This window comes from Osmerus mordax, chromosome 2 (assembly GCF_038355195.1).
Source record: "Osmerus mordax isolate fOsmMor3 chromosome 2, fOsmMor3.pri, whole genome shotgun sequence".
NCBI lineage: Eukaryota > Metazoa > Chordata > Actinopteri > Osmeriformes > Osmeridae > Osmerus > Osmerus mordax.
Genome location: NC_090051.1, coordinates 18,873,780 through 18,901,543, shown reverse-complemented (window position 1 = coordinate 18,901,543; position 27,764 = coordinate 18,873,780). Strand labels below are relative to the sequence as shown.

At 45.0% G+C, this 27,764-nt stretch overlaps 1 protein-coding gene across 1 annotated transcript in view; it reads right to left on the bottom strand.

Annotated features, from left to right (window-relative positions):
* ttn.2 (titin, tandem duplicate 2) overlaps window positions 1-27,764 on the bottom strand; it is a 154,926-nt gene that overhangs the window by 55,565 nt on the left and 71,597 nt on the right. The window contains exons 113-180 of the mRNA XM_067251637.1: window positions 27,471-27,737; window positions 27,079-27,345; window positions 26,697-26,963; window positions 26,470-26,609; window positions 26,239-26,365; window positions 25,310-25,452; window positions 23,868-23,991; window positions 23,304-23,570; window positions 23,100-23,197; window positions 22,828-22,996; window positions 22,477-22,743; window positions 22,029-22,295; window positions 21,626-21,904; window positions 21,075-21,483; window positions 20,853-20,977; window positions 20,493-20,759; window positions 20,027-20,296; window positions 19,599-19,898; window positions 19,204-19,506; window positions 18,895-19,082; window positions 18,686-18,800; window positions 18,290-18,574; window positions 18,053-18,204; window positions 17,794-17,941; window positions 17,483-17,660; window positions 17,230-17,351; window positions 16,847-17,134; window positions 16,437-16,733; window positions 16,130-16,316; window positions 15,863-15,978; window positions 15,455-15,754; window positions 14,994-15,293; window positions 14,779-14,884; window positions 14,476-14,672; window positions 14,040-14,345; window positions 13,649-13,927; window positions 13,241-13,540; window positions 12,793-13,095; window positions 12,038-12,595; window positions 11,584-11,886; window positions 11,156-11,455; window positions 10,720-11,016; window positions 10,324-10,608; window positions 9,946-10,239; window positions 9,540-9,839; window positions 9,053-9,361; window positions 8,683-8,885; window positions 8,143-8,572; window positions 7,719-8,027; window positions 7,342-7,523; window positions 7,107-7,236; window positions 6,712-7,011; window positions 6,285-6,602; window positions 5,904-6,200; window positions 5,443-5,742; window positions 5,033-5,347; window positions 4,613-4,827; window positions 4,316-4,466; window positions 3,878-4,159; window positions 3,355-3,657; window positions 2,957-3,259; window positions 2,534-2,815; window positions 2,097-2,396; window positions 1,681-1,986; window positions 1,285-1,593; window positions 886-1,167; window positions 474-773; window positions 68-361 (exon numbers count right to left, since the gene is read on the bottom strand). Of these exons, the coding sequence (XP_067107738.1) occupies window positions 68-361; window positions 474-773; window positions 886-1,167; window positions 1,285-1,593; window positions 1,681-1,986; window positions 2,097-2,396; window positions 2,534-2,815; window positions 2,957-3,259; window positions 3,355-3,657; window positions 3,878-4,159; window positions 4,316-4,466; window positions 4,613-4,827; window positions 5,033-5,347; window positions 5,443-5,742; window positions 5,904-6,200; window positions 6,285-6,602; window positions 6,712-7,011; window positions 7,107-7,236; window positions 7,342-7,523; window positions 7,719-8,027; window positions 8,143-8,572; window positions 8,683-8,885; window positions 9,053-9,361; window positions 9,540-9,839; window positions 9,946-10,239; window positions 10,324-10,608; window positions 10,720-11,016; window positions 11,156-11,455; window positions 11,584-11,886; window positions 12,038-12,595; window positions 12,793-13,095; window positions 13,241-13,540; window positions 13,649-13,927; window positions 14,040-14,345; window positions 14,476-14,672; window positions 14,779-14,884; window positions 14,994-15,293; window positions 15,455-15,754; window positions 15,863-15,978; window positions 16,130-16,316; window positions 16,437-16,733; window positions 16,847-17,134; window positions 17,230-17,351; window positions 17,483-17,660; window positions 17,794-17,941; window positions 18,053-18,204; window positions 18,290-18,574; window positions 18,686-18,800; window positions 18,895-19,082; window positions 19,204-19,506; window positions 19,599-19,898; window positions 20,027-20,296; window positions 20,493-20,759; window positions 20,853-20,977; window positions 21,075-21,483; window positions 21,626-21,904; window positions 22,029-22,295; window positions 22,477-22,743; window positions 22,828-22,996; window positions 23,100-23,197; window positions 23,304-23,570; window positions 23,868-23,991; window positions 25,310-25,452; window positions 26,239-26,365; window positions 26,470-26,609; window positions 26,697-26,963; window positions 27,079-27,345; window positions 27,471-27,737 (17,280 nt within the window). The remainder of the gene's footprint in view (window positions 1-67; window positions 362-473; window positions 774-885; window positions 1,168-1,284; window positions 1,594-1,680; window positions 1,987-2,096; window positions 2,397-2,533; window positions 2,816-2,956; window positions 3,260-3,354; window positions 3,658-3,877; window positions 4,160-4,315; window positions 4,467-4,612; window positions 4,828-5,032; window positions 5,348-5,442; window positions 5,743-5,903; window positions 6,201-6,284; window positions 6,603-6,711; window positions 7,012-7,106; window positions 7,237-7,341; window positions 7,524-7,718; window positions 8,028-8,142; window positions 8,573-8,682; window positions 8,886-9,052; window positions 9,362-9,539; window positions 9,840-9,945; window positions 10,240-10,323; window positions 10,609-10,719; window positions 11,017-11,155; window positions 11,456-11,583; window positions 11,887-12,037; window positions 12,596-12,792; window positions 13,096-13,240; window positions 13,541-13,648; window positions 13,928-14,039; window positions 14,346-14,475; window positions 14,673-14,778; window positions 14,885-14,993; window positions 15,294-15,454; window positions 15,755-15,862; window positions 15,979-16,129; window positions 16,317-16,436; window positions 16,734-16,846; window positions 17,135-17,229; window positions 17,352-17,482; window positions 17,661-17,793; window positions 17,942-18,052; window positions 18,205-18,289; window positions 18,575-18,685; window positions 18,801-18,894; window positions 19,083-19,203; window positions 19,507-19,598; window positions 19,899-20,026; window positions 20,297-20,492; window positions 20,760-20,852; window positions 20,978-21,074; window positions 21,484-21,625; window positions 21,905-22,028; window positions 22,296-22,476; window positions 22,744-22,827; window positions 22,997-23,099; window positions 23,198-23,303; window positions 23,571-23,867; window positions 23,992-25,309; window positions 25,453-26,238; window positions 26,366-26,469; window positions 26,610-26,696; window positions 26,964-27,078; window positions 27,346-27,470; window positions 27,738-27,764) is intronic.

Below are 27,764 nucleotides of genomic sequence, written 5' to 3'. Positions count from 1 at the left end.
AACTCTGTAAAAGCATATAACAGGACTAATTCATCAAATCACATGTGTTTTGAACAGTATATCTTACCCAGTTTCTCCTGGCAGAGGACGGGTAGAGTGGTGTCAGGCCTGCTCAAGCCGACGGCATTCTCTGCTCTAACACGGAACCTGTAGGTCTTTCCTTCCTCTAAACCAGTCACATGACTCTCAGGGATGCTGACATTCTTGAAGATAATCCAGTCTCTCTCTCCTTCCTCTTGGTACTCAACCAGGAAGCCTGAGATGTCGCTTCCACCATTGCGATCTGGCCAGTTCCAAACCAACCACACCTCTGTCTTGTCCACATCAACATGATGCAAGTCCTTTGGTGGTCCAGGTGGGACTGAGAAGACACAAACACAACATAGTTCAAGTTGGTTATGAAAATACAGAAAGGATATTACACTGGTCATTTACCATACAATACATTTTGGCCTGTATGCTCCGATACTCACAGAGAGGGTTCATGGCCTTGACAGCTTTGGTGGTTTCAATGTATTCACTCCTGCCAAACTGATTCTCAGCGGCCACACGGAAGAAATAGGAGGTGCCCTCCATCAGATGTTTGGCCATCATGCTGCGCTTCTTCGAGGAGGAGCATACAGGCACCCACTGTGGGGCTGCTGCATCCTTCTTCTCCACCACAAAGTTGGTGATTCGAGCTCCACCATTGTCTTCTGGGTCCTTCCAGGAGATGTAGGCAGAGTCGCTCCTCACCTCAGAGATCCTCAGGTGCTGGATAGGGCCAGGTTTGTCTAAAGGAGTGCAAAGACATTTTTGTATTAAATAATAATTGTTATGCTTGTTGAAATTGTAGGTCCAGATCTCCCTGGAATCTCTTTCTCATCGAGTCAGTCAGAGGCTTACCCAGGACAAGCACGGTGCAGGTGGCAGTCTTGGAGCCAGCTGCGTTTTCAACAGTTAGGGTGTAGTCACCACAGTCATCACGGTTGCAGTAACGCATCTGCAGCTTGGTCCCTGTCTGGTTGACCTCAATCTCAGACCTGGGAGGCACGTCTGCCTCATTCTTCTTCCAGGTGACCTTGGGGAAGGGGATACCCTTGATGCCAGCAATCAGGCTGATGTGGGTTCCTGCCATGGCCTTGATCTCACGGGCCATACCAGCATCAAGGAGGAGCTCCGGGGGTTCTGCAAAGGATGGGAATTTTAACAAAATGCTCCACTAGTGAATACGAAATACTATTATGACAGATACCATAAAAGAACCCATGTTATGATATAAATATAAATAACAAAATGACTCACCAAGCCTGTCCAGTGCTCTGACTGGCTCCTTGACGTATGCTGCTTCAGACTCTCCAGCTGCATTCACAGCCGTCACTCTGAAGCGGTACAGGGACCCATCTTCCAGGTTGATCACCTTGAACTTGGTCTCCTGGCAGGAATCTGGAGTTTGGTTAACTCTTTGCCAATCCTCATCTCCAGCTTTCTGGAACTCCAACAAGTAACCGAAGATCTTTCCCCTGCCGCAGTCCTTAGGAGGTTGCCAGGACAAAGTGACAGACTCCTTGGTATTGTCTATGGCCTCAGGGAGCACTGGTGGGCTTGGAATCACTGTGGAATGATGAAACAATAGACTGTTTAGAATTTTTCAAACGGGAAAATTCTGCGTGAAATTAAGGTGTCTAAAATGTCACTTACCAATTGGATCTTTAGCGAAGATAGGTTTAGACGAAGGGCTAGGATCGCCAACTCCAACAACGTTTTCTGCCATGACACGGAACTCATATTCACATCCCGGGAGGAGGTCTGGCACCCAGTACTCTGGTGTGGGGAATATGCGGTCCTTGCCAGCACGTATCCACCTAGTGGACATTGTCTCCTTCCTCTCAACGACATAGTTGGTGATGGGCTTGCCACCATCAACTGCAGGGGGGATCCAGGTCAGCAAGGCAGTGTCCTTGAACATCTCCTTCACTACAGGCTGTGTAGGAGCATCTGGAACCTCTGAGATGGGGAAAATTGAAAGAAAACAGATGGTTATTTTGGTGGTTAAAATAAAAAAACTAATATCAAATATCTCCCCATGTCCACTCTTATGAAATCTGCTAACTTACTGAAGACATCCTTAGCCTTTGTCTCAGCAGACAGCAGTGGGTTGCTGATGCCGTAGATGTTTTGAGCGCAGATCCTGATGATGTAGTCTCGTCCCTCAATCAGCTTGGGAACCTTACAAGAGGTCCTGGTACATGATGATGTAACAGGCATCCACAGGTCTCTGTTGGTGTCTCTCTTTTCCACAATGTAGGTGGAGATAGGACAGCCGCCGTCATCCAGAGGAGGGTTCCAGGAGATCACCATGTAGTTCCTGTATACCTCGTCAAACACGACCGGGCCCTCTGGAGGCTGGGGCCGATCTGAGGAACCAAGGAAGGACTAATCAACCACCCATATCTCAAATGTGATGTTCATTCTCGAGTAATCAAGATTAAGGAAAGTAGAGACCCAAATAGGCATATCAAATACCTGAACCCTGCCAGCTTTAGTGACTTACCAACAACTGTGACGTTGCAGAATCCCTTGCGTATTCCAGTGATGTTCTCCACAGCTACAGTGTACTTGCCACTGTGTTCACGCTTAGCCTTGCCAATGGTCAGGCACAAGGTCCTTGTGGTGTTGGTGAGGGAGACGTCATCCTCAGCCTTTAACTCCTCATCGTTCTTGGTCCAGGTGATGGTGGGTGCTGGCTTGCCTGTGTAACGACCCTGAAGAGTGCAAGCATCTCCAACACGCACAATAGTTTTGTCTCTGAAGTCGAGGTCCAGAGTTGGAGGTTCTGGTGAGGGACAAAGACATGGTCAATTGTTGTTGTGGATTTTACATTTCCGAAATATTTCACATTTATAATTGTAAGGATGTTTTAACTTCTATTATTCAGTATATTATAAGTGTAACACAGTTGTCCATTGCAACTTACCAAGTTCGTCCTTGCAAGTGATGGGCTTGGTGCAGAAGGAGGGCTTGCCCTGACCAACCTGGTTCACTGCGCTAACGCGGAACTCATGGGTGGAGGCTTCCTTCAACCCCACGTAGGCGAACTTTCTGTCCATCAACGGGTCCTCTGAAATGCGTGAAAAGTTGTCCTTTCCGATCAGACGAGCCTCCAGCACGTAGCTGGTGACCTCAGCACCACCATCGTACTTGGGCGGTCTCCAGGCAACGCTAATGGAGTCCTTCTTGATAGATGTGACTTCCAGATCCTCAGGACGCTCAGGGACCGCTGGTGAACAAACACAACATTGACACCGTTGAACAAATGAGCCATATTAAATTTCACAGGAAATACACCTATTGCGTAATGGTTGAGGAACTCACAGATGGGATCTTTAATGAGGACCATTTTGTCTGTTTCGATGAAAGGACCCATTCCAATGATATTCTCAGCAGCAATTCTGAAGAAGTAGCCTTTAAGATCCAGCAGACCCTGGACCACAGCATTGTGGCGGGTAACAGTGTAGGAGACAGAGGTATAGCCCATACGGTCTGACTCTCTCTTCTCAATGATGTAGTTGGTGATGGCAGAGCCACCGTCGTCCGCAGGGGAAGACCACGTCAGCTTGCAAGAGTCAGTGGTGAGATTTTCTCCACAGAAGGGCAGACCCACTGGGCCAGGGACATCTAGGAGACAAATAGTAACATGAGTTAAGTATAATTCAGCCAATTATTTATCACTGATCAACATACTTTCATTCTGTCTCGTGGTATTAAACATAAATTTAAAAAGGTAGTTAAACTCTTCTTTCACACTTAACATTATCCTACCAGGATACATCAAACATGTACTGTTTACATACTACAGTCTATAAAAAAATAAAATATATATACTGTGTCCACTTACCCAACACTTCCACAATAACAGCCTTTTTCCTTTCGCCTCCTTCATTCTTTGCAGTCAGTGTGTAGATGCCCTGGTGGTGTCTCCTGCAGTTCTTAATGACCAACGCAGAGCTGATGGATGTGGTCTCCACAGCTGCCTCTTTAGGCAGATCCGTGTTATCACGGTTCCAAGTGATCTCTGGAACCGGCTTGCCAGACACATAGGCAATGATACGAATCGTTCCACCAGCATGGACCACAATCTTCTCCTTTACTGTGGCGTCCAGGTCTACCTCTGGGGGAACTAAATTAAAAGGAGATGGTAAGGAGGTTAGACTGTATATATATACTATAGGTGACTAATGGAACATGTAATACTGTAAAGGTGTTTGTGTGATCTACACTTTTAAAATGTAGCAAAATGGACGATTACCGTTTGTGTACCTTAACTGTCACTTACTTGTTCTGTCTTTGACCTCAATGACTTCAGAAACATCTCCAGGATCACCAACTCCTGCAGCATTCACTGCTCTCACTCGGAACCGGTACAGACCCAGCTCCTTCAGCCCACTCACCACAAACTTGGTTCCTCTAATCTCCTTATCTTTGGCCTAGAGTAGGAAAGACAGTCAGTCAGTTAAATGCGCATTTCAGTATTTCTGTGCACTACTTCCTGAGATTTGCATGAGTAATCAAATTACTGAACAATAGTAGGTCGCTTGCTTTAGAGAGGGATAGTTTAATAGGGTGTGTTTACCTTTTCCCACTCTTCTACTTCCACTTCTTTCTCCTCTCCATCATCCAACATTGCCTTAATCTCTTTTTCTTTCTCTCCCTCTTTCTTTTCTTCTTTGAACTCAACAAAGTAACCAGTGATCTTAGATCCACCATCGATCAGAGGTGGAATCCATTCCAGATCTACAGTGGATTTGGTCCAGTCTGTCACTTTGGGTGTGGGAGGTCCAGGGGGAGCTATAACCAGAATCAAAATGACAGAATGTCATGTCAGAGGGCCAAAAATCATCTTTCACACAATTATGAGAGAAAAATAGTTTTTGTTAAGAAATATATCCTGTGCTATTCTCACATTCATCAATCTATAAATGCCTAGATAATGCATCATGTACCAAGACAGCACATTGTATAAAGTATCCTATATACACTGCATTTGACCTACCAATGGGGTCTCTGCAGAGGATAGGGTCAGAGGGCACACTGGGCAGGCCACACCCTGCTGCATTGATGGCAATGACTCTGAACTGGTAGAGTGCTCCTTCCAGAAGACCAGTCACTTCGTGGTTGACACCGAGAGGCGAGCTCCTGATTTGGTCACGGTTCACTTTGGTCCAGCGCTTGCTTGTGGTCTCTTTCTTTTCCAGCCAAAAGCCTGTCACAGATGATCCCCCGTCATACTCTGGCTCCTCCCAGTTGACGATCATGGACTCCAGGCATACGTCTGTGACAGTGGGTTTCTCACACTGGCCAGGGACAGCTGCACAGAGGGGAAGATTGGCAAATAAACGCGTTGGTTTGATAAAGTAATTAATGTAAGACAAGCTGTACACTCTGTGAACACATTTAACTTACTGAAAAGATTCCTGGCTTTCTCAGGCTCGCTCATCAGTGGAGGTCCAACTCCAAATTTGTTCTGAGCCATAATGCGGAACTCATACTCGTGTCCCTCTGTTAGCCTCTGGACGATGTAGGCACACTCTTTAGGGTCGTTGGAGACATGAACCCATGACTTCCTGCTCTCCTCACGCTTCTCAACAACATAGTTTGTCACTTTGGAGCCGCCGTCATCCTTGGGTGGGTTCCATGACAACCCAATCCTCTCTGCAAACACCTCAGTGAACTTGATAGGTCCAACAGGTTGTCCAGGCCGCCCTGCAAAAAAAGAAAAAAAAATACAGACAATAGTTATAATGTAATCTTCATCAAAATAAATATATTAATATGTCATAAAATTACACTGTTTAGTCACCAGACACAGTCATATCATTTTAGTATCATAAACATTAGCTATGTTCTGAAGGCAGCATACTTACCAAGAACAGTGAGTTTAATATCCTTGCTGGCTGTGCCCAGGCTGTTGCTGGCAGTGATGGTGTAGAGGGAACTGTCATCTCTCCTTGACTGCTGGATCAGCAGTGTACACTTGTCGTTAGACACCAACTTGTTGACGTGCTGATCATAGTGAACAGCAGCCTTCTCCTCTGGCTTATCCAGGGCGGCCTTCTGCCAGGTTAGAGTTGGGAAGGGACAACCCTGGATTTTGGCTACAAGGCTGACATCACATCCCTCCTCTCCGTCCAGGGCCTCTCTTAACTCGATAGATGGAGCACCTAGAAAATGGAGAACATAAAAAGTCAGGAGTCTGACACTGAAATGTATGAGCTCCAATGTCATATTCAAAAACTGTCACTTACATGTCTGGTCCTTGATGGCGAGTGGTCCAGCTGTGGCAGAGGGCCTGCTAAGGCCTGCCTCGTTCACAGCCTTGACTCTGAACTCATACTCGCCACCTTCCTTCAGGTCCTCTACAATGAAGGTCAGTTCCTCCACATCACGTTTGTTGCATTGTTTCCACGTCTCCTTCTCCTTGCCACTGGTGTCCCAGCTCAGGCGCTCAATGATGTAATGTTTGACAGGAGCACCACCATTGTTCTTGGGAGGAACCCAGGTCAGTGTCACGGTGTTCTTGGTCACAAGGTTGACCTTGACATGGGTTGGAGGGTCAGGGGGGTCTGAAATGAAAGACGCATGGTTTCTTGTTACTGATAAGCACTTAAAGCCAGGTTTTGTTTGAAACAAGGCTGAGTGTTTATCTGAATGATTCAAATCTGTGCGACTTACAGATGGGGTCTCTGGCCCTGGCAGGCTCAGTGGTCACAGTGAAGGGTCCAAAGCCCAGGCGGTTCTCAGCCCGCACGCGGAACAGGTAATCCTGTCCCTCCAGCAAGTCTGGCACCACAAAGGCCTGGCTGGCACACGCAGGGTTAACTGTGGTCCAGGCTTTGCTGGTCAAGGTCTTCTTCTCAATGAAGTAGCTCTTTATTCTCTCACCACCATCGTTATCTGGCAGCTTCCAGATCAGCCTCATGGTTGCCCTGGCAATGTCTGTCACTCTCAGCACCTTAGGAGGTCCAGGTACGTCTATACACAGGATGAAGAGACGTTTACATTTCTGTAAATGACTGACTGACTGAAAAGTGAAGAATCCTAATGTAGTAAATCGTGGAATAACGTACCAAGGACGTTGACTCTGACATTGACGTGTTTCTGTCCGGCTTTGTTCTTGGCTGTGATGGTGAACCTGCCAGAGTGGTTCCTCTTGCTCTCTGGGACAGTGATGACTGAGGTGGTGTCAGTAGACTCAATCTGAAAGAGAGGGAAGAAACTCATTAGTTGCGGAAATTAAACTACTAGAACAAGATACATTTTGTATATGCTACAGTGGCTTAAGATGTTTATCCCTGATCTCACCTCTGAGTCCACAGGGAGTATGTGGAGGCGATTCTTCTTCTCGGTCTTGGCTGGTCCCTCAAACTCCCAGGTCACCTTAGGAACAGGTCGTCCCTTGATGACAGCTGGGATTTTGAAGGGAGCACCAGCCCGGATACATAGCAGGTCATGAGCGCTCACTTCCACAAAGATCTTAGGCTCCACTGAAAAAAGGAATTTTAAAAAGTCAGAACTTTAAAATAATACAGTTCCATCTTGTCAGATATCCTCCTTACAGAAGATAAAGATGGAAATAATATGGTTCTACATCATTTGCAGTGTGATGATTGTATGTTAATTTACTAATCACTATTGCCAACATTTCCAAAACAGTTTTAAAGTAAGCCAGTGTGGCTTACCGTGAACCTCCTCCACCAGGATCTCAGTGGTCTTGGGGCTTGGATCTGACTCTCCGATGTCATTGACAGCAATGATTCTGAAGCGGTAGAGTTTCAGCTCCTTCAGGCCTGGCACAGTGAATTCGGTGGTGGGGTGTGGGTTTTCTGGATCAGTGAGTCTGGACCACTCTGTTGTCCCCTCATCTTGAGCTTCAATAATGTAGCCCTTGATAGGGTTGCCTCCGTCCTTCTCAGGTGGAGTCCAGGACAGGGTCACACTGTGCTTTGTCTTGTCTGCCACTACTGGAGCAGCCGGCATGCCAGGAGGAGCTGGGGGACACAATATATGCCTGGTAAATACAAACAACATCCCTTAAAGGCACAATATAAGTCCGGTTTTGTTGTAATTTCAGTAGGCCTTTTATAGAGAGATGTCCCCACTTACTTATAGGATCTACTGCGAAGGCCGAGTCCGAGGGTCCACTTGGGGGTCCAACACCGGAAGAGTTGCAGGCCATGACACGGAACTCATATTCCAGGCCCTCATTTAGACGGGTCACCTGGAACTCCCAGCCCTTCAGGCCTCTCTTGGTCACAGGTGACTTATTGACACGTGCCCAGTAAGAGGAGCCCTTTTCCCTCTTCTCCAGCCAGTAGCCACTGATGAGAGAGCCTCCGTTGTCCAGAGGCGGTTCCCAGGTCACCACCATGGAGGTCTTGGAGTACTCTGCAATGGTGGGCTTTTCTGGGGGACCTGGCAGACCGAAGGGATCCTTGATCAGGACCTCCTCTGATTCACAGGCATCACTCTTCCCATAACGGTTCTCTGCTCTGACGCGGAACTGGTAGGAATTGCCTGTTATAAGGTTCCACACCTGTATGAAGAACATGATGACAGTTCATATTTATTAAAGATCCAGTGATTTGGGTCACATTTATAAACAAGTGAATCCAGAATTAGAGACAATTATGAAAGATAACGAACCCCAAATCTTTTCTCTATGATGCTGTTTGTGACCTCCACCCAGTCAGAGCTCTCTTCTGGGTTCTCTGTGTTGATGTCCTTCTTCTCCACAATGTAGTTTGTCAGCTCACTGCCACCATTGTCCAATGGCGCCTCCCAGTGGAGGTAACAGGACTCAGCCCTGATGTTGGAGACTTCTAAGTTCCTAGGTGGCAGAGGGCGATCTGCAAACAACAGAGAACAATCATCATTAGCCTCCTGATAACCATACAGCTGTGGCCTAAGCAAGGGTCGTTTTAACAATAAATATTTCAAAAATGAAAACTTGAGTTTCTCAACTCTTTATGGTTTTATGGCCACTAAATGCCAAAATAACAAATATAGTACTCACCAAGCACCATGACGGTGATGGTATGACTAGCATTTCCCAAGCGATTGGAAGCTGTTATGGTATAGGTGCCCTTGTCCTTCCTGGCAGCAACAGGAATGCTGAGTTTGGTGTCAACCTTCATCCTGTTCACTTCCTTTGTCTCCATCAGAAGTGTCTCAGTGGGCTCCGCAATGATGACCTCATCCTTGGACCATTCCACCTTGGGCGGAGGGAGACCAGTAGCCTCAGCTGGGATCTCAATAGGCTCTCCCTTCTTAACTGTGATGTTGTCACCCTTGAAGACCTTCAACATTGTCACAACGGGGGCCACTAAAATGAGAAGAGAAACTCGGTGAGAAATCACAGTGCATGATGTTTAAGACTTAAACACGTCTTTGCCAGGTCCAATCAAGATGTAAAGGGGTGTGACTTGACTGATACTTCTGTTGATACTCCTGTTTGTCCCAAAGGACAGTCAAAAACAGATCAAGGCGTGTAGAGGACATACCTTCATCATCCTGAATCACAACCGTCATTGTGATGGAGGCCTCACTCTCTCCGATCAGGTTGACAGCCTTGGCTCGGAACTCATACAAAAGCAGCTCTTCGAGACCCTCTACTTCCATGGTGAGAGCAGTGCACATCTCTTTGTTACAAAGCTCGAATGCCGCAGCATCCTGCCTCTTCTTCTCAACCCAGTAGCCAATGATTGGACTGCCACCGTCATTACGGGGAGGTCTCCAGGCCAGACTGAGGGAGGACTTGGTTCTCTCTGTGTAGTGGAACCTCTCAGGGGCGGTTGGTGGACCTGTGGAAAACAGGGTAACACCATTACATCCACCTGTCCAGTCTTCCCGTACTATAACATGTAAAGATAATCAGGTCTGTAATAAATGGGCTGACATTGGCCTTACCTTGAGGATCAATGGCTTTAATCGGGCCCAGGTCCACAGGTGGTCCACAGCCAAACTTGTTCTTAGCAACAACGCGGAACATGTAATCCTGTCCCTCAACGATGCCCACGATCTCACACTTAGATGAGGGGGTCTCAATTGGCTGCCTCCATGTGTGCATCTTTGCGTCCTTCCTCTCAATAATGAAACCAGTCAAATCACTGCCACCATCATCATCAGGGTCGGACCAATTCAACATCATCAATTTACGAGTCACAACCACTGGCTTCAGGTCCAGTACAGGCCCAGGTACATCTATGAAGAGAGGGGAGAATGTTTTAGCACATGGTTAATTTACGTTTTAATAAGAAATGGAGGTAGGTTTCCCAAGATACTCACCCATCACTTCAACCCTGGTCCAGGCAGACTTTGTTCCACTGGGATTGGAGGCAGTGATCTGGTATTTGCCAACGTCCTTCCTCTGGACGTTCTTGATGCGAAGAATGCTCTCCTTTCCAACGTTCTCCACTTCAACGCGCTCTTTCTCTGGAGCTCCGTCATCTTTGGTCCATTTGATGTCTGGAGGAGGTCTGCCAGTCACATGGGCAGGCAGAGACAGTGTCTCTCCAGCTCTGATCACAACACCATTCTTCACTGTAAGGTCTAACTCCACCACTGGGATTTCTGCAAGACAAAACAATTTGTCAACCATCTGTCTTTGTTAAGACTGCATCCATATTCAGAACTGGACATCCAATCTGTGTTATCTGAGGTCGCCTGAGCCGAGTAGCCTACCTTGAGGGTCCCTGACGAAGACAGCCTCTGTCACCCCAGGTGTTCCCTCTCCAGCAGCATTACAGGCAATCACCCTGACAATGTACTTGGCGCCCTCTCGGACCCCAAAGACCGTAAAGGTTCGGTTCTTCCAGGGCCTCTCAGTGGAGCGGGACCAGTCCTTGGAGCCAGCCATCGTCTTGTCAACGTGGTAGCCCAGGATCTCCCCTCCACCATTGTAAGTAGGAGGATCCCATTCCACATCGATAGAAGACTCTGTGGTGTCAACCACTCTGGGGAAGGGTGGTCCAGGAGGCACTGTTGGGAAAAACAGAATTAGGATTCACACATTGGAATGCTACCAGAATCTCTTTCAAGTTTCAGACCAAGCGACATTCAAAGATTATATTCAGGTGTATGGGGTTAGGTTTGGATGATAGAAGTTTGTCTGACTTACAGATTGGCTCCTGTGCCGTCTTGGGTTCCGAAGGGACACTGAACTTCCCGGGGCCAGCCTGGTTCTCAGCAGCAACTCTAAAGATGTAGGTGAGACCCTCCAGCAGACCTTCCACGTTGAACTCCATGTCTTCTATGATGTTGCGGTTCACCCTGGTCCAGTGGCTGCTGTTGATTTCCCTCCTTTCCAACCAGTAGCCCAGGATGGGGCTGCCATTGTCCTTGGGTGCGGTCCAGGTCACCAGCATGGAGGTAGCAGTGATGTCCTCTATTTCAGGCTTCTCAGGAGCCTCGGGGGGTTCTGAGGTAGATATTGTTCATTAAAAATATTAAGCAGATGATTTCAAGAAATGACAAACACGAAACCACAAACACATTCTGGAATTGTAGTCATTATGACTTGTAGAACGCATATCGAAATCACATTACCGAATGGATTCTTTGCGATGAGTGGCGCAGAGACGCAGGGTGGTCCGGCACCAAACTTGTTCTCGGCTGTGACGCGGAAGATGTACTCCTTCTTTTCAATCAGCTTTGTCACAAGGTACTTACACCCCCTAAGTGTTGAGGTCACAGTAACCCAGCCAATCTCCATCTTGGAGTTGTCTTTTTTCTCCAGGGTGTAGTTTAGGATCTCACTACCACCATCATCAAGAGGGGGATTCCACTTGCAGATAACTGTGTTCTTTCTCACTTCCTCAAACCTGAAGTTGACAGCAGGTCCAGGTGTATCTAGTAATGGATGGATGACATTTTTTTTAACGATTGACAACTTTTTAAAATAATAATTTAAAGTTAAGAAATAAAAATATTGTTTGAATTTTGAATTGTAAATGTGTATACCCCAGTAATACACAGCAGTATAAAATAGTGGGTATCTCACCTAGTACGTTGACTTCACAGGTGGCAGAGGCCACACCATGATCATTCTCCACCTTGATGGTGTAGACACCATGGTCACCTCTTATTGTCTCCCTGACGATAGCACATGACTCTCCCCTTTTACGGTCATCAATGGTCAAACGCTCATTGAGGGTGGGGTAATCTGGCTCCTCGGACTCGAGAGCAAGCTGCTCTTCTTTTTTCTCCTCTTTTTTCTCCTCTTTTTTCTCCTCCTTCTTCTCTTCCGCCTTCTCCTCTGCCTTCTCCTTTGCCTTCTCCTCTGCCTTCTCTTCTTTCTTCTCCTCTTTACCCTCCTCTTTCTTCACCTCCTTTTCCTTGGCCTCCTTTTCTTTCTTTTCTTTCTCTGTATCTACCTTCTTGACAATGGGTTTCTCCAGTCTCTTCCTGAGGGCTTCAGGTCTGATGATTTTATCATTCCACAGCCAGGTGACGGAGGGGGCGGGGGAGCCAGAGATACAGGCATCCAGGCGGATCTCACAACCTCTCTTGATATTCAGGCCAGACTGCAGATTACCACTCAGGAACACCTTGGGTGGTTCTGGGAGGATAAAACAACCACATCTTAGGATAAAATACATGCGTGCCATAGCACTTCAAGGTACAATAACTTTATAATGTTACCTATTGCAGCTTTCAATTTCTAAATGGTGCTTTGTTTTGATTGAGGTAGATATATTTCAGATGTGTGTTGTAAATTGTACCGTCTGTATATTTGTTGGTGAAGTGTATTCTTACCAACGGCATCAGAGGCCTTCACCATGGGAGTGCTACGAGATGGGTCACTGACTCCAGCTGCGTTCTCTGCTATCACACGGAACTGGTACTGCTTTCCATCACGCAGACCCCTGACTGTGTACGACAGCACGGGGACCAGGAAGTCGTTACACCTCTCAAATTTATCTTCTCCCTTCATCATCTTCTCCAGGATGTAACCCATGATCTTACAGCCACCGTCATACATTGGAGGCTTCCAGGTCAGTGTGATGGTCTTGGCAGTGGGGTTGTGTGTTTCAACGTCAACAGGTGGGTCAGGGCGTTCTGAGAAATCACAGAAAATGCAATCACAAAAGAATACTAGCAACTTGCAAAATTACAGAGAGATAACAAAGAGAGTATGAACATGATATAAATATAATATAAAAATGATATGAAATAGAGACAAATAAATATCTATTTTACTCACGTTTCTGATCCTCTGCGATAACAGGGTTTCGCAGCTCAATATACTCTCCTCCACCAATCTTGTTGACAGCTTTGACCCGGAAGTAGTACTCTCCGTTGGGGATGAGGTCTTTCACGGGCCAGCTGACCTTGTTTTCTCCGGACATCATGTTGACGTAGGTCCTCCTGCCAGCTTCCCTGCGCTGTAGCACATAGTGGAGGATGGGGCTTCCTCCATCATAGTCTGGAGGGTCCCAGGACACCTTGCAGGAGTTCTTAGTGATGTCAGTGGCAATAATCTCTTTGCATGGAGCAGGAAGGCCTGTGAAACAGAAGTTCATTTATTTAAAGTTTAGCATTGCGGGGAGGAAAGAGTTATTATAAGACATATATACGATGGACCTGATGTAACTTTGTCAAAGTCACTTACCAATGACTTTAACATTCATGGTCCCACTGCAGGCTCCAAGATTGTTCTCCAAGGTGACCTTGTACTGGCCAGCATCAGCGTGCAGACAGCTATCAATCTCCATGTGGCAGGATGTGTACTCTGACCTGAACGTCAGTCTCTCATCAGCCTTCATCTCCTTGCCATCTTTGTGCCAAGTGATCTTGGGCTGGGGCACAGCTCTGAAGGGAACTGGCAGATGCATCTTCTCACCTTCCACAACCACCAGATCCAGGGTCTGGAACTCCAGAGTTGGGTTGCCTGAGAGTAACAATAAAACACACACGTCAGTATGCCACATGTCAATTACATAACAAAATTCATATTAACATGAACGCATCAGATGATCATGACATATTTCAGGTTTACTCACAGTCAGAGTCCTTGGCAAAGACATTCTCCGATATGTCAGAGGGCTCACTGATGCCAACAGAGTTGATGGCCCGGACCCTTATGACGTACTGTTTCTCTGGAACGATACCCTCTTCTACCCGGAACTTCATTTCTTTGACGGGTCTAGAGTTGACCCTCATCCACTTTTCGGTGCCAGCCTCGCACATCTCAATATGATAGCCAGAGATAGAGGCTCCGCCTGTCCTTTCAGGGGCCTTCCAGGCAATGGAAATGTAGTCTCGGCTGGCTCCAGTCACATGAAGCTCAATGGGAGGAGAGGGAGGACCTGAGGTTTGAACAGAGTGATACCGTTAATATCAACATATGTGGCCAAGTGGGCTGCTTCACTGTGAATAGAACTTTCAATGGTAGTTTTATCAACTTCATTCATTAAAGACCATTTCTCAAAAACACACCTGTAGGATCTTCAACTGTAAGGATCTCAGTAGGTTCACTGGGATGTCCAGCACCAGCCTCGTTTTCAGCCCGGATTTGGAATTGAACCTCAGTTCCCTCAATGACGTCAGTTACCCTGTACTTGCAGTCAGGTCCGGCGGTCTTGCCACACTTCACCCAGCGGGTTCCCAACTTCTCTTTCTTCTCAAGGGAATACCTGATGGAGACATTATGCATCTCAAGCTTGTGTAAAGCAACGTTTTGATGCACACAAGTGGGACAATTATGACTTCATGTTTGCTAATAATTTGAATCCATCATACCTCAGTATGGGTCTTCCACCGTCATTCTGTGGAGCCTCCCACTGAAGATCAACGTGTCTCTTGGACACACTCAGCACTGCCACATTATAGGGTGGCCCAGGAGTAGCTAGGGGAGAAGAATCGGTGCCATGCCTTTAAAACAGCTGCATCTCCTGAACGCATACCTCTAAAGACATTATCCTAAGTATGCTGCTACATAGAGATTATGAACTTACTGAAAGTGTCCTTAGCCAAAATGGAGTCCTCCATTTCACAGAATCCACTTTGTCCAACAGCGTTCTCAGCAGCCACACGGAATACGTACAGGGAGCCCTCGTTTAGAGGAGTCACAGTGTACTTGGTCTCCTTTACAGTGGTGTCTACTGCCTGCCAGCCTTTACGTCTGACATCCCTCTTCTCAATGACGTAGTTGGTGACAGGAGACCCTCCATCTCTTTCTGGAGCAGTCCACTTCAGCTCAGCGCTATTCCTGGTGATTGTTACCACCTCCAGCCAGCGAGGGGGAGTTGGTGGGTCTAGAAGGGTTATAAACAGGGTCATGTCAAGTCAACTAAAACAGGCATTGGGACCTCACTGGACAAAATAATCTGGTCCAATATGATAATCGTTGATGCAGTGCGAGACCCAGCGTTTGATAAACTACCAAAGTGACACATAGTAAAAGTAGGTGACTTACTGAGCCTCTCTTTGCAAAGTACGGGGTCGCTAGGCTCGCTAGGTTCACTCTCTCCAGCCGCATTGACAGCCCTGACCCGGAAGGAGTACTCTTGCTTCTCCATCAGGCCTTTCAGGAAGTGCTCCAGAATATTGATGTCTTCAGCAACACGGATCCAGTCCACCGTTCCACTCTTCAGCATTTCAATAATGTAGGACTCAATCTTAGCCCCTCCGTCATGCTCAGGCTTGGTCCACATCAAAAAGGCTGAGGTTTTGGCCACATCCTTGACCGTTGGCTTACCAGGAGCCCATGGAGGGTCTGGAAGACAGGAGAAGGTGGAAATAATTTCATGTCATAATGTTGTGTTTGTATTCATTGTTACATGCAAGTAAATATTAGTCTAATTAAGTTGTCTGGATGTTTTACCAATTGGATCTTTGACTAGGATCAGATCTGTTTCCTTGCTAGGCTTTCCAGGTCCGGCCAGATTCTCAGCCAGGACTCTGAACTTGTACTTCTTCCTTGTAGGCAAGCCTTTCACTCTACAAAGTACGGGGGGAAAGTATAAAAAAATGATTGGTCAGGATTGATCTGCTTCTACAGCCCAATCCAACTTTAAAATGTACAAGTGTAGCTTGAAAAATATTGTCATTATTTCACAAACTACGGTATATGTGCTCTTGTCAAACCTACCTGAAGGTAGTGTCCCTAATGGGAAGTTTGTTGCATCTCATCCATCTGTCAGTGTCAGGTTCTAACCTCTCCACCCAGTAGCCAGTGATGGGACTACCACCGTCCTCCTCTGGCTCATACCAGGTGAGAGTCAGGGAGTCCTTGGCAATGTCAGAGGGCTCGAGCTTAGTGGGGGCCCCAGGGGTGTCTGGAACAAGATAGGTCACACACAGGTTAACACCAAAAACAAATTTCCCAAACAAACTTATGATTTCTTATCATTGATGATTTATGTCATGTTATTTCTTATATTAGGCAGAGGACCTACCAAAGGCATATCTAGCGATGATTGGAGCATGTTCAGCTGCTGCGCCAATTCCAAACTGATTCTCTGCAAACACCCTGAAAACATACTCCTTAAAGGCCACCAGGTTGACGGCCTTGTAGGTGGTCTGTTTGACAGTGGAAGAAAGCTTGTGCCAGATCTGGCTGTCTGCAGCTCGCCTCTCCACAATGTAGTTGGTGACCTTTGAGCCCCCGTCATCTCTGGGAGGGTTCCATGCAAGGAAGCAGGACTCATTGGTGATCTCAGAAATGTCAAAGGCAGCAGGAGGACCTGGCTTATCTGTTGAATGATGAAAAACATTCGCTGATGACATATTCGCATTCTGCCATGGTGAAAAGATCACATAGAACATATGATTTTGATAGTGAAGTCGTTTTTAAAGTATCCTGTACCAAGAATATTGACATCCACAGTTGCAGCTGCACGACCACTGCTGTTGACTGCTTCAATGATGTAGGTGGCTGTGTCCTCTCTCACTGTCTTTGCAACAGTCACCATAGAGTGACCAGGCTTGTCAACAATAGACACTCGGTCATCTGTCTTCAGGGCCAGGTCAGCCTTGGTCCATTTCACTTTAGGTACTGGCTTTCCAAGCACATCAGCTGGAAGCTCAATTCTAGCTCCAGCCTTGACAGTCAGTCCAGCAAGTAGCTTCACATCAAGCAGAATCTCTGGAGCCTCTGTAAAGCACAGTGAACCACAGTCAGATGGCTGTACACATAGCTATACACATTGGTCCATTTAACAAATAATGGGTTTTCAGTAGTCAGCCTACCTTTGGGGTCAACAGCCAGGATTTCATCTGTGGCCTTGCAGGGTCTGCTGGCTCCTAGTCTGTTCAAAGCTCTAACACGATAGGAATACCACTGTCCCTCAGTCAGACCAGTTACCTCCAACCTAGAGGATCAGTGGAAACAGAAGACATGTGTTTTAACTGTTAGTTCTTAAAAAAAACATAACAATTCTTCCATTGTTATAAAATAAAGTTTACATGTGTGACTTCAAAATGTCTAAAAGTCTGCACGTACTTGAGTTCTGCTACAAGATCGCCACAGGGCTCCCACTTGTCTGTGCCACGCTGGCATCTGTCTACATTGTAGCCTCTGATACCCGTGCCACCATCATATTTAGGGGGCTCCCAGGTCAGGAAGATGCCATGAGCAGACTTGTCCCTCCATCTCAGGTTCTCAGGGGGGTCCGGCACAGCTAGGAATAAACAAGGAAAAGATGTATTAGCAAGATGCACACAAATCAACAAAAGCTGTCCGAAACTGATGAACAGTGTTGATCTAATGGACAGGGTGTGTACTTTAAAGTGCTACGGTACATGAATACTTACTGGCGGGAGAGGAGACATTGACTGGCTCGTCAATGTAAGCAGGCTCTCCTGGGCCACATTTATTGCAGGCAGTAACCCTGAAAAGATACTCCTTCCCCTCAACGACATCAGTCACAGTGAACTCCTGGTCCTGAACGCCAGTTATCACCTGGGAGAGACATAAAGGACTTTATTAGAAGTCAGTGTGTTACAGGATTCAAGTCTGTTTCAATACATATCTTTAAATAGAACTCTGAAGGCCCTTTTTTCCCCTCCATACCTTCACCCAGGTCTTGCGGGACACATCACGCTTTTCTATCTGGTAGCCAGTCAGAGGGCTTCCTCCGTCATGCTCTGGTGCCTCCCACATCAGGTGCACGTGTTGCCTGGTAACTTCTGCAACCTTAAAGTCCTTGGGCGCACTTGGAGATGCTGAGTGGACAGAGAAATTAGTTTACGAGGGAACAGAGGCATTGCTGTTGGTCGAGTGGGAATAATTTGGGCATGGATCACTTACCAATAACAGTGACCTCAATGTCTCCTGAGACGGAAGACACGTCGTTCTCCAGGTGCAGGGTGTATGTGCCCTTGTCTGGACGCACACTGGGGGTAACTAGCAGTTCTGTGAAGGTACTCTTTGTAACCATGGATACACGATCCCCGGCAGTCATCTGCTTATCTCCAAAGGTCCACTTAGCAGTGGGTATGGGATATCCAGAGATAGGGACACGGATAGTGAGAGGGTGAGGAACGATGACCTCCAGGCCATCCTTAAAGGCACCGAGATCAAAAGTGGGGGCAACTGGAATGAAGATGGGAAATAATTAGGTATGGTAAACACTTACCAATATTATGTGACCCAATTCAAATAAACCATTCATAAAACAATAGTATAGTATGTAGTGGATCTCACAGTGGGGATCATCAGCCAGTAAAGGTCCAACAATGTTAGAGGAATCCGACATTCCAGCTGCGTTCTCAGCAAATACTCTGTAGTTGTACTTCAGACCATATTTCAGACCAGAGATCTATGCAGAGAAAGAATATCATGGATTTTAATGACACAATATGTAGGTTAAACAGATCTCTAAGGCTAAAATTGGAGATCTAAATAATCCCTACCTTATAGCAAAGGTCCTGGCAGAGCCGAGCGTTGCATCTCAGCCACTTGTTTGTTCCATCCTCACACCTCTCAATGATGTAGCCTGTGATCATGCTGCCTCCATTTTTCAGGGGAGTCTCCCAGGTCAGCTGGACTGAGTTCTTGTTCTGTTCTGAGTGGACCAGGTTCATAGGGGGGCTGGGCCTCTCTGTAGACAAACACCAAAACACAAATTAATTGTCATTTCACATATTGCATTTTGGTCACATTCAATGTAACAAATAGATCTACAGTACAAAACACATTGAGATTTAGAATCGGACACATACCGATGGGGTCCATGATTTTGACTGGGTTGGTGGCAGCGCTTGGCTTGCCAATTCCAGCTTTGTTCTCAGCTTTGACCCTGAAGATGTATTCTTTGTTCTCAATGACATCATTAAGGATGGCGCTGCGGTCCTCGGGTTTGGTGACCAATGCGGCAGACCAGCTCACAGACGTTCTATCACGAAGCTCGATGATGTAGGAGGTGATCTCTGATCCTCCATTAGACCGAGGAGGTTCCCAGGACACAGTTGCTCCAAATTTGCTAACATTTCCAACCTTTACATTCTGAGGTGCATCAGGAACGTCTATAACACAAGCAAAGGTAATGACATCTCTAGTTAATTTAATTTGTAATTGTTAAGTAGCTTACATTACTATTATTACATATTTTGCTCACCAAACTTATTCTTCGGTTGTACAGGTTTGTCTGTCTCTACATTGGGTCCACTGCCAACTCTGTTACGAGCGCAGACACGGAACAAATACATGGAGTCCTTCTGGAGCCCAGTTACACAGTACTCTGGAGCTTCAGAGCGGTCTGTGGCCAGTGTCCAGGTCTTGCGCTTTACATCACGCCTTTCCACCACGTAAGCAATGACCTTGCTGCCACCATCGCTCTCCGGCTCCTCCCAGGCCAGGCTGACCTCACCGTCTGCAGTGTCAACCACTTGCAGGTTTTTGACTGGGCCAGGAATGTCTGAGGAACACAATCGAGGAAGTTACTACACATAAATCTGATTCAACTTTTACGAGACCCACATTTTGACAGCCTCCCAGTTAGGGTGTTTCATAATCCCCTCTGAGGTGTGTTCACTAAGAACTTACCAATGACACTGAGGTTGATGAACGCTTCTCCCTCTCCATGTTTGTTCTTGATGACCACCTTGTAACGTCCCTCATCGGACTTCTTAGGGTCCTTCAGTCTGTACTCAGTTTTGTCTGTGGCTGTGTGAATGTTGTCCTTGGGCATGCTTAGAGTGTTGTACAGCCAGTTTGCCTCAGCTTTGGGATAGGCACTGTAAGGAACAGCCATCACAATGGGCTTTCCAGCGTCTGTCACAAAGCTCTGGTCGGTGGTCTTAATCTTTGGAACGGCTGTGGGATAACAGCACAACAGACATGAGGAACATGATTAAAAACGTATTATCAGTTAGGATTTACTTGAATGTCGTTATTGTGTAGAAAACACTTAAATGTTCTTCAACCCAGTACTTCAAGACTTCAAGCCATTTCAGCAGCAAACATGGCGGTTAATCATATCAGAGTAAATGTGAAGGTTTTAACAGCATACCTGCCAGTTCCAGCTTGGCTTTGGCATCCTTGTCCTTGACGATGATTCTGTACTCTCCCTGGTCACGGGGTCTAATCTCACACACCTGCAGTCTGTGGACTTTTCCTTCACTCATCATCTGGTATTTGTCTCCCTGGACAATAGTCATGTTGTTCCTCAACCATTTGACCTCAACTTTGTCTTTGTTCAACTCAACTTCATAGACAACATCTGAACCTGGAGGCTCATACACATCCTTAGGTGGTCTCACAATCTCAACAGTCGTCTCTGGAATAAAGAATATCAAACTTAGCAAGAATTGGATTTGTGCAAATAAATTCCCACAAAACATCAAGAATGTCATGGATTAAACAGGCTTGCCTTCAACGAAGAGCTTGGCCCTGGATCGTTTCTCGTCAACTCCACAAGCATATTCACACTCATCATCTGGTCTGCACTCCTTGATTTGCAGTTTGCAGATCTTTCCCTCCTTACTGAACGTATATCTAGGTAAAAAATAAAACATATGATATTTCAGTACATCCTCTCAGATTGAGTTGAAACCCTGTATCCAATTGATGTAACCTTGAACTCTTAACTTACCTTGGTCCTTCTCTAATTTCACGTCCATTCCTGTACCATTTGACATCTGCTTTCTCCTTGGTGATCTTGCAGGTGAACTCAGCATCCTCAAACTCAGTAATGGTCTGGTCTTTAAGTTGTGTAGAAAAGTCTGTGGGTGCCTCACTGATGATAAGCTCAGCGGTGCATTTGTCATCACCGGCAACTGCGGTGTATTCACCCTCATCGGCCAGAAGACAGTCCTTGATGGTCAGCGTGTGTTTGTCTTTGTCTACCCTGTACAGGATGCGCTTGCTCATGGTAATCTCCTGGCCAGCCTTCATCCACTTGACAGTGACATTTGGTCTGTTCACCTTGCAGGAGAAGGTAATTGTCTTCTTCTCTTGTGTGTCAACATCTTCCAGAGGAGTAACAATTTTCAGACTCTCCTCTGTGGACAAACAGTAGATACATTTCACAAAGGGATTAGTCATGAATTGACATGAAGACCATTTCCTAAATTCATTCACCTATTCATCCATAAAATAAAAAAATAAAAAATGTCAATGTAATTACAAATAGATTATGCTTACCTTTGACAGTGAGTTTTGCAGAACTCTTAGCATGTTCATTACGCTGGTTTGTTAGTGTGATAGTGTAGTTAGCTTCATCTGTCTTCTGACCATCCTTGATCCTCAGAGAAAAGACATTGTCTTTCTGCACCATGACAAACTTGCTGCTCTCAAACATAGTCTCGTCATTTTTCAACCACTTGGCTTTGGCTCCTTCTGTGTTCACTTCACAATTCAAGACAATCTCTTGTCCTTCTTTTGCTTCTGTGTCTTTGAGTGGTGTAATGATCCTAAGTTTCTCTGTAAGAACGGATTTCAAAGAAATGTTACAAGTCAGTATATCCTTTTTCAATGTTACACTAAAACAAACAAGATCGAAAATGTTTTATAAAAACTGAAGAGGACAATAGTATGAGTCACAAACCGAGAACAAACAGGTCAGCTGAAGCTCTTGTAGTGCCAATCATCACAGCGTAGCCTCCTTCATCCTTCGGATCACAGTTCTTTATAACCAGAGTTCTTCTCTTTCCATCAGAGATCATCTGGTACTTATCACCAGCTTCTAGCTGCTTGTTATCCTTCAGCCATTTGACTTCAAAGGTGTCCTTGGAGACCGAGCAGACAAACTCAGCCTTTTCTCCCTCAACCACCTCCTGATTCTGAGGTTTGGCAATGAACTCAGCAGCAAGTTCTAAAGGAATTGAAACAATAAGCATGGCTTTAGTTCAAGTTTTGGTGTATACCCTCACTTGCCTCTTAGTAGGAGCACAGACATTTAGGTTTTATGTTATTTAATAGTGTTTCATAGGCTTTGCAATGCTTCTAGCAAATTGAGGTACTGCAGTAAATGTCCTGCATTATAACTGTCTTACCATTGATTTTCAGTGTAGCAGACGTTTTAGCGTTGCTCAGTCTGCAGTTGTACTCTCCAGCATCGTCCATTTTGAGATCCTGGATGATAAGAATTCTCTTCTTTCCATCCACAATCTGGTCATATCTTCCTCCCTCAGGCAGCTCCTTGTCACCCTTGTACCAGGTGACTTCAGCACTGGGCTTTGATACTTCACAGATCATTTTCACGCTGTCTGTCTCTGTTCCTTCCACGTTAGACAGGTTCTTTGAGAACCTAGCCTCCTCCTCTGCAAGGAGAATAGGTTATAGTCAATGGAGAGTTCCAAGGTAGCAATATGAATATTTTACCAATGACTGTCAGCTAGTCTTACCGACAACTGTCAGCATGCCAGAGGATTTGGAGGTCTTTGCATCGCATTCATACTCAGCTTCATCATCAAAGACTGACTTGTTGATGATGAGGATATGTTGGCGACCTGTTGCAATTATTTCATACTTTTTCCCTTTTCTGATTTCACTGCCATCCTTAAACCAGCGGACCTGTTTCAAGACAAAAGGCCAGACAAAAATTCCACAAATGTACGTACCGTAAATTGATGTTGTATTACCTCTGTGTCTAAATCATGTGCACATATCAATTTACCTTGGCATTTTCACGTGAAACTTCACATTCAAATTTCGCAGATTCCTTCTCTTTGACCTCAACATCATGGAGCGGCTTACTGAACTCAACATGTGGAGCTGTGAAGACAATGTCACAGTTTTGATACATCATCCATGTTGCTTTTATTGAATCAGTGCTCAAAATATTATATTGTGTATTTATACTTTAGCTTCTTGTACTCACGTTCAACATTCAGGAAAGCAGATGTTTTGAATTCCCCTGCATCACAGGAATATGTCTTAGAATCATCAAGTGTGCAGCCTTGAATGATCAGTTTTCTCTTGCGGCCATCAGCAAGCATTTCATGTTTCTTAGTTTTGCGGATCTCCTGTCCATCTCTGAACCATTTGACTTGAGCCTTTTCTCTGGAAACTTCACATTCCAGAGTAGCAGTGGCCTCCTCTTCTACAGTCTGGTCCTCCAGAGGTTTGGAGAACTCAACTGGTGGCTCTGTTTAACAACACAGGTATCAATGACTCATACACAACTAAAAGGCCCAAAGGTGTTTTGTCACAAATCGTGCTGTAATCACGAGGAAGCATGAGTAACATCATTGCTATTAACATATCTGTATGTTTCCATCATGTTTGTCAGTTGAATAAGCTTAAACCTTAAAACTATTTGACACAACATTTAATAATAGTAATCAATTAGCAGTTATCATAAAGCCATCATTTGAACCAGTGGATTGAGCACCTAGTTTCACAGTTTCGTATAAATAGTAGCAGTACATCACCCAGAACCTACCGTTTACAATCAGTTTGCCCTGTGTCTGGAAGTCTTTAGCAGTGAGTTGTACCTCACCAGCCTCTGTCATCTTCACATCTCTGAGAGTCAGAGTGTGAGTTCTGCCCTCAGACCTGAACACCACCTGTGCAGATCAAGCAGATTGATAAATCAGGAAGCCATGACAGCCAGAGTGGTGTCAGGGCTATATACTCCATCTAATGAACACAGGCAGCTGGTGACAAGAGACCAATTTAACTCCCTGCCACCCGACTCCTCTCTCCTCAAAGAGTAGGAGGTGTAAGACTCCACAATATGTTTTCTTTAAATTGTTAAAAACTGTACTAGGCCTTCATGTGACTAATACTGTTGCAATTGAAATAAGCATTGACAAGTATCCCCATTGGGACCAGTCGTTGATCCTGTGGATGGATACTGTTGCTAATTAGCTAGAAGGCTACAAGATTACATAACCAATGGGTACATACAGTATAACATACGTTATTGGACAGGCAGTGATTTTAGCTTTTGTTGAGTGCGTTTGGTCCATCTATATAAATTGCCTCTTATAGAAAGCACACACCAGTGTCCAATACATTTAATCTCCTATTGTCTTAAATCATTTTTAATAATATTTAAATGATCAAAAACCTTCCCAGTTAATGGAACTGAATTTAACACGATTACTTATCATGGATTTTTATTTAATAATCATGAAACTGGCAATAATGTCACAGTATTCCTCAGGCAAGACCATGTAGCTGCAGGTAATAAAACACCTTGCGCAACACCATAAACCAAGCACGTACTCTGACAGCCATTTCAGAGGACTAGGAATTAAATAAATAATCAAACTCTATGGAGGGCCTAGCATCACTATTACGATTTCTACGGGAAAAACGTATTACATACAACATGTTCTTATGTCAAATTAAAACTGTCAAATAGCAATAGCCCCTCTTGCCACCTGCCATAGGACTCACACACTTGAAGCAGTTAAAAATAACCAGAAGAACGCTTGCAGGGCAGAAAAGCCTTCTGCGTTATCTCAAAACCCAGATCAAATGCTCTACTGGAATCCTGATCTCTACAGGCCCTTATATGAAGAAAACATGTACTGGAGTTGTCTAATACATCTAAAAAGCGTCAATATGCACAACATTCACAATACCAAATATTAATAAGCAATGACAGGCCAGAATTAAATTATGGCATTATGGCATTAGAATTAAAGTTATACTCCAGTATAAATAAATTATAAATAAAATATAGAACTATGTTAAAGTTTGAATTTCAGGTACGGATATATGCCTTGAAATCCAGGAAGTAAAATATTTGATCAGCTTTGTTGACAGTTGCATTATAATTCATTTGAATAATATTGGGAAGTTGGCATGAAGCACTTGTCATCAGGGAGCATCAGTGATGTGATGTAAATAACCAAGGTGGTGTTTTAAACTTACTCTGTCACTTGGTTCCAACTTTGTACCCCCTAGGAACCATTCCACGGCAATGCCTTCATATGACAGTTCACAGTCGAATGTTGCAGTCTCCCCAGCAGTAACAGTAACATCCTTGAGAGGCCTCAATAGGCCGATCACCCGTGCTTTAGATTGAGGAGAAGACATGATTAGTCACCCCCAAATCCCAATGGAAGGTAAATCCTCAATGGCTAATCCTCATTTTTGGTTGAGCTGACGGTAGGCCACTGAAGCCTATGAGCCCTCAGGACAACTGTGGACTAGAGCTCTGGGACTTGCTGTTGGGGGGGCTAACTAATTTGCATACCAAGTTTCCTTGAGATGTATATGGTCTGCAGAAAACCTTTGGGGGGAGGTATGTTGTCGCTCTGCCAATCACTAGCCGTTCACTCTAGATAAGGTATGTGCCTTCTAAAATAGCCACAACACCTGATTGGCCATGAGCCCACCCCTGCCAAACCAACCAGGCTGAGCAATCTGTCCCTGTCAATCAACACCATGGAATTGTCCAGGAAAAGGAGAATGTCGAGCTGCATGTTACCCAACCAAAAAAAATGCTTATATCATTGCAGCTGGTTGCATGTCGTAACAGCAGCGATGTTTTTGTTTCACATACAGTTGTTGGAACACAGAAAGTGTGACTGGATTAACAAGTCTCAACAATTTTGACACACGTCTTTAGATATCCCTGACACATTTTTTTATGGGCTGTTAAATGAGGCAACTGTCGTGATTAACTAGCTGATTTATTAATCAGCCAACAGTTCATATATCAAAACACACATTAACAAATGTACTGCTCATAACCCCTCATAAATGTACTGTATCGCCAAGAGTGGTTTATCAACACTGACAATTTACAGCATCCATAAAATATGGTACGTGTGACTGTGTGTTACATTTAATCTCACCTTTAACTCTGAGCTGAGCACTGGATTTAGCATTGGCTGCCTGAAAATCAACTCCTCCTGCCTGATCCTTACGAACGTTGTACAGGATCAGAATATGCTTTGTTCCTTCCTCCTTTTTCTCACAGTCCTGGAGAAGGATGCACACAATTGAACTTTGCTTTGTGTTTCTTTTGACGTTTTAAATATATTAATATTATTTAATTCAACCTTTTGGCACTGTAATAATCTTACAGGAGACTGGTGAAGGGTTTCTCCTTTGAGCTTCCAGTGACCATGCACATCCTCCTCAGAGATCTCTGTCTCAAAGCGAGCAGTCTCAGTCTCTGTCACTTCCACACTGTACAGGGGACGGACTATCTTGATGTCACGCTCTGCAGAGAAAAAAACATCAACAGTTAGTGTAAATATAAGAAATTATATTATTATTCTAAAAGTGTGTGTGTGTCAAGTTATCTTACCCTCAATGTTCAGCCTGGCAGTAGTTTTGTCAGTTCCACAGTCACATGAGTATTCTCCAATGTTGCCTTTCTCTGCTTTCTTAACAGTAAGAAAACGCCCCTTTCCATCGGCCTTGATTAACAAATTTTTGGAGGGAACAATCTCCTGTCCATCTTTGAACCATCTCACTTGAGCGGAAGCCTTGCTCAGTTCACAAACCAGTGTCACTTCATCCTTCTCTACTGCAGTGTAGTCTTGCAACTTGGTTGTGAAATAGGCCTCTCCCTCTGTTAAAGAACATACATACATACATACATCATAATGAGCTTTGTGTAATTTCATAATCAAAAAATTCCAGACATTGTATTTCTTGGGATCTATAGTAGTAAACTGTTCACCAACCTAGAACAGTCAGCATGGCCTCTGATGTCTTTCCCATGGCCTCCACTTTGATCAGAGATGTATCATCAATGGACACTTCCTTGAAGGCCAGGGTGTGGAACTTGCCATCATCTGACATGTGCACCACTTTGCTGGGATGCAAACGCACATCGTTCTTGTACCAAGTGACCTGGATCTTGTCATGTGAAAGTTCAATACTGAACTCTGCTGTCTCACGCTCCTTCACTGTGACATCCTTAATGGGCTTGACAAACTCAAGGCGGATGCCTAGAAAAAAAGGTTTCACATGTAATACAATCTTCACTGGCATATTCAACCTTTAAAAAGGTTTATATTGCTTGTTTGAATATACAGTATATTTATATATACAATTAATATCAATTGTGGGATACCTTGGATAATTAGTTTTCCAGTTGTTCTCTTGTCCTCTGCCTCAAACACATACTTGGCTTCATCGTCATAGGCGGCAGATTTCACCACCATCGTGAACCTTTTTCCATCTTTTGTAATCTCATACTTGTCATCAGACTGTAGTTCCTGAGATCCCTTGAGCCAACGGAAGGTCTTGGGTTCCCTTGACACCTCACACTCAAACCTTGCCTCGTCCTTCTCATACACGTTAACGTCACTCAGCGGGATAATAAAGGTAATCGGAAGCTCTGTAATTTACAAGCAAATACATTTGC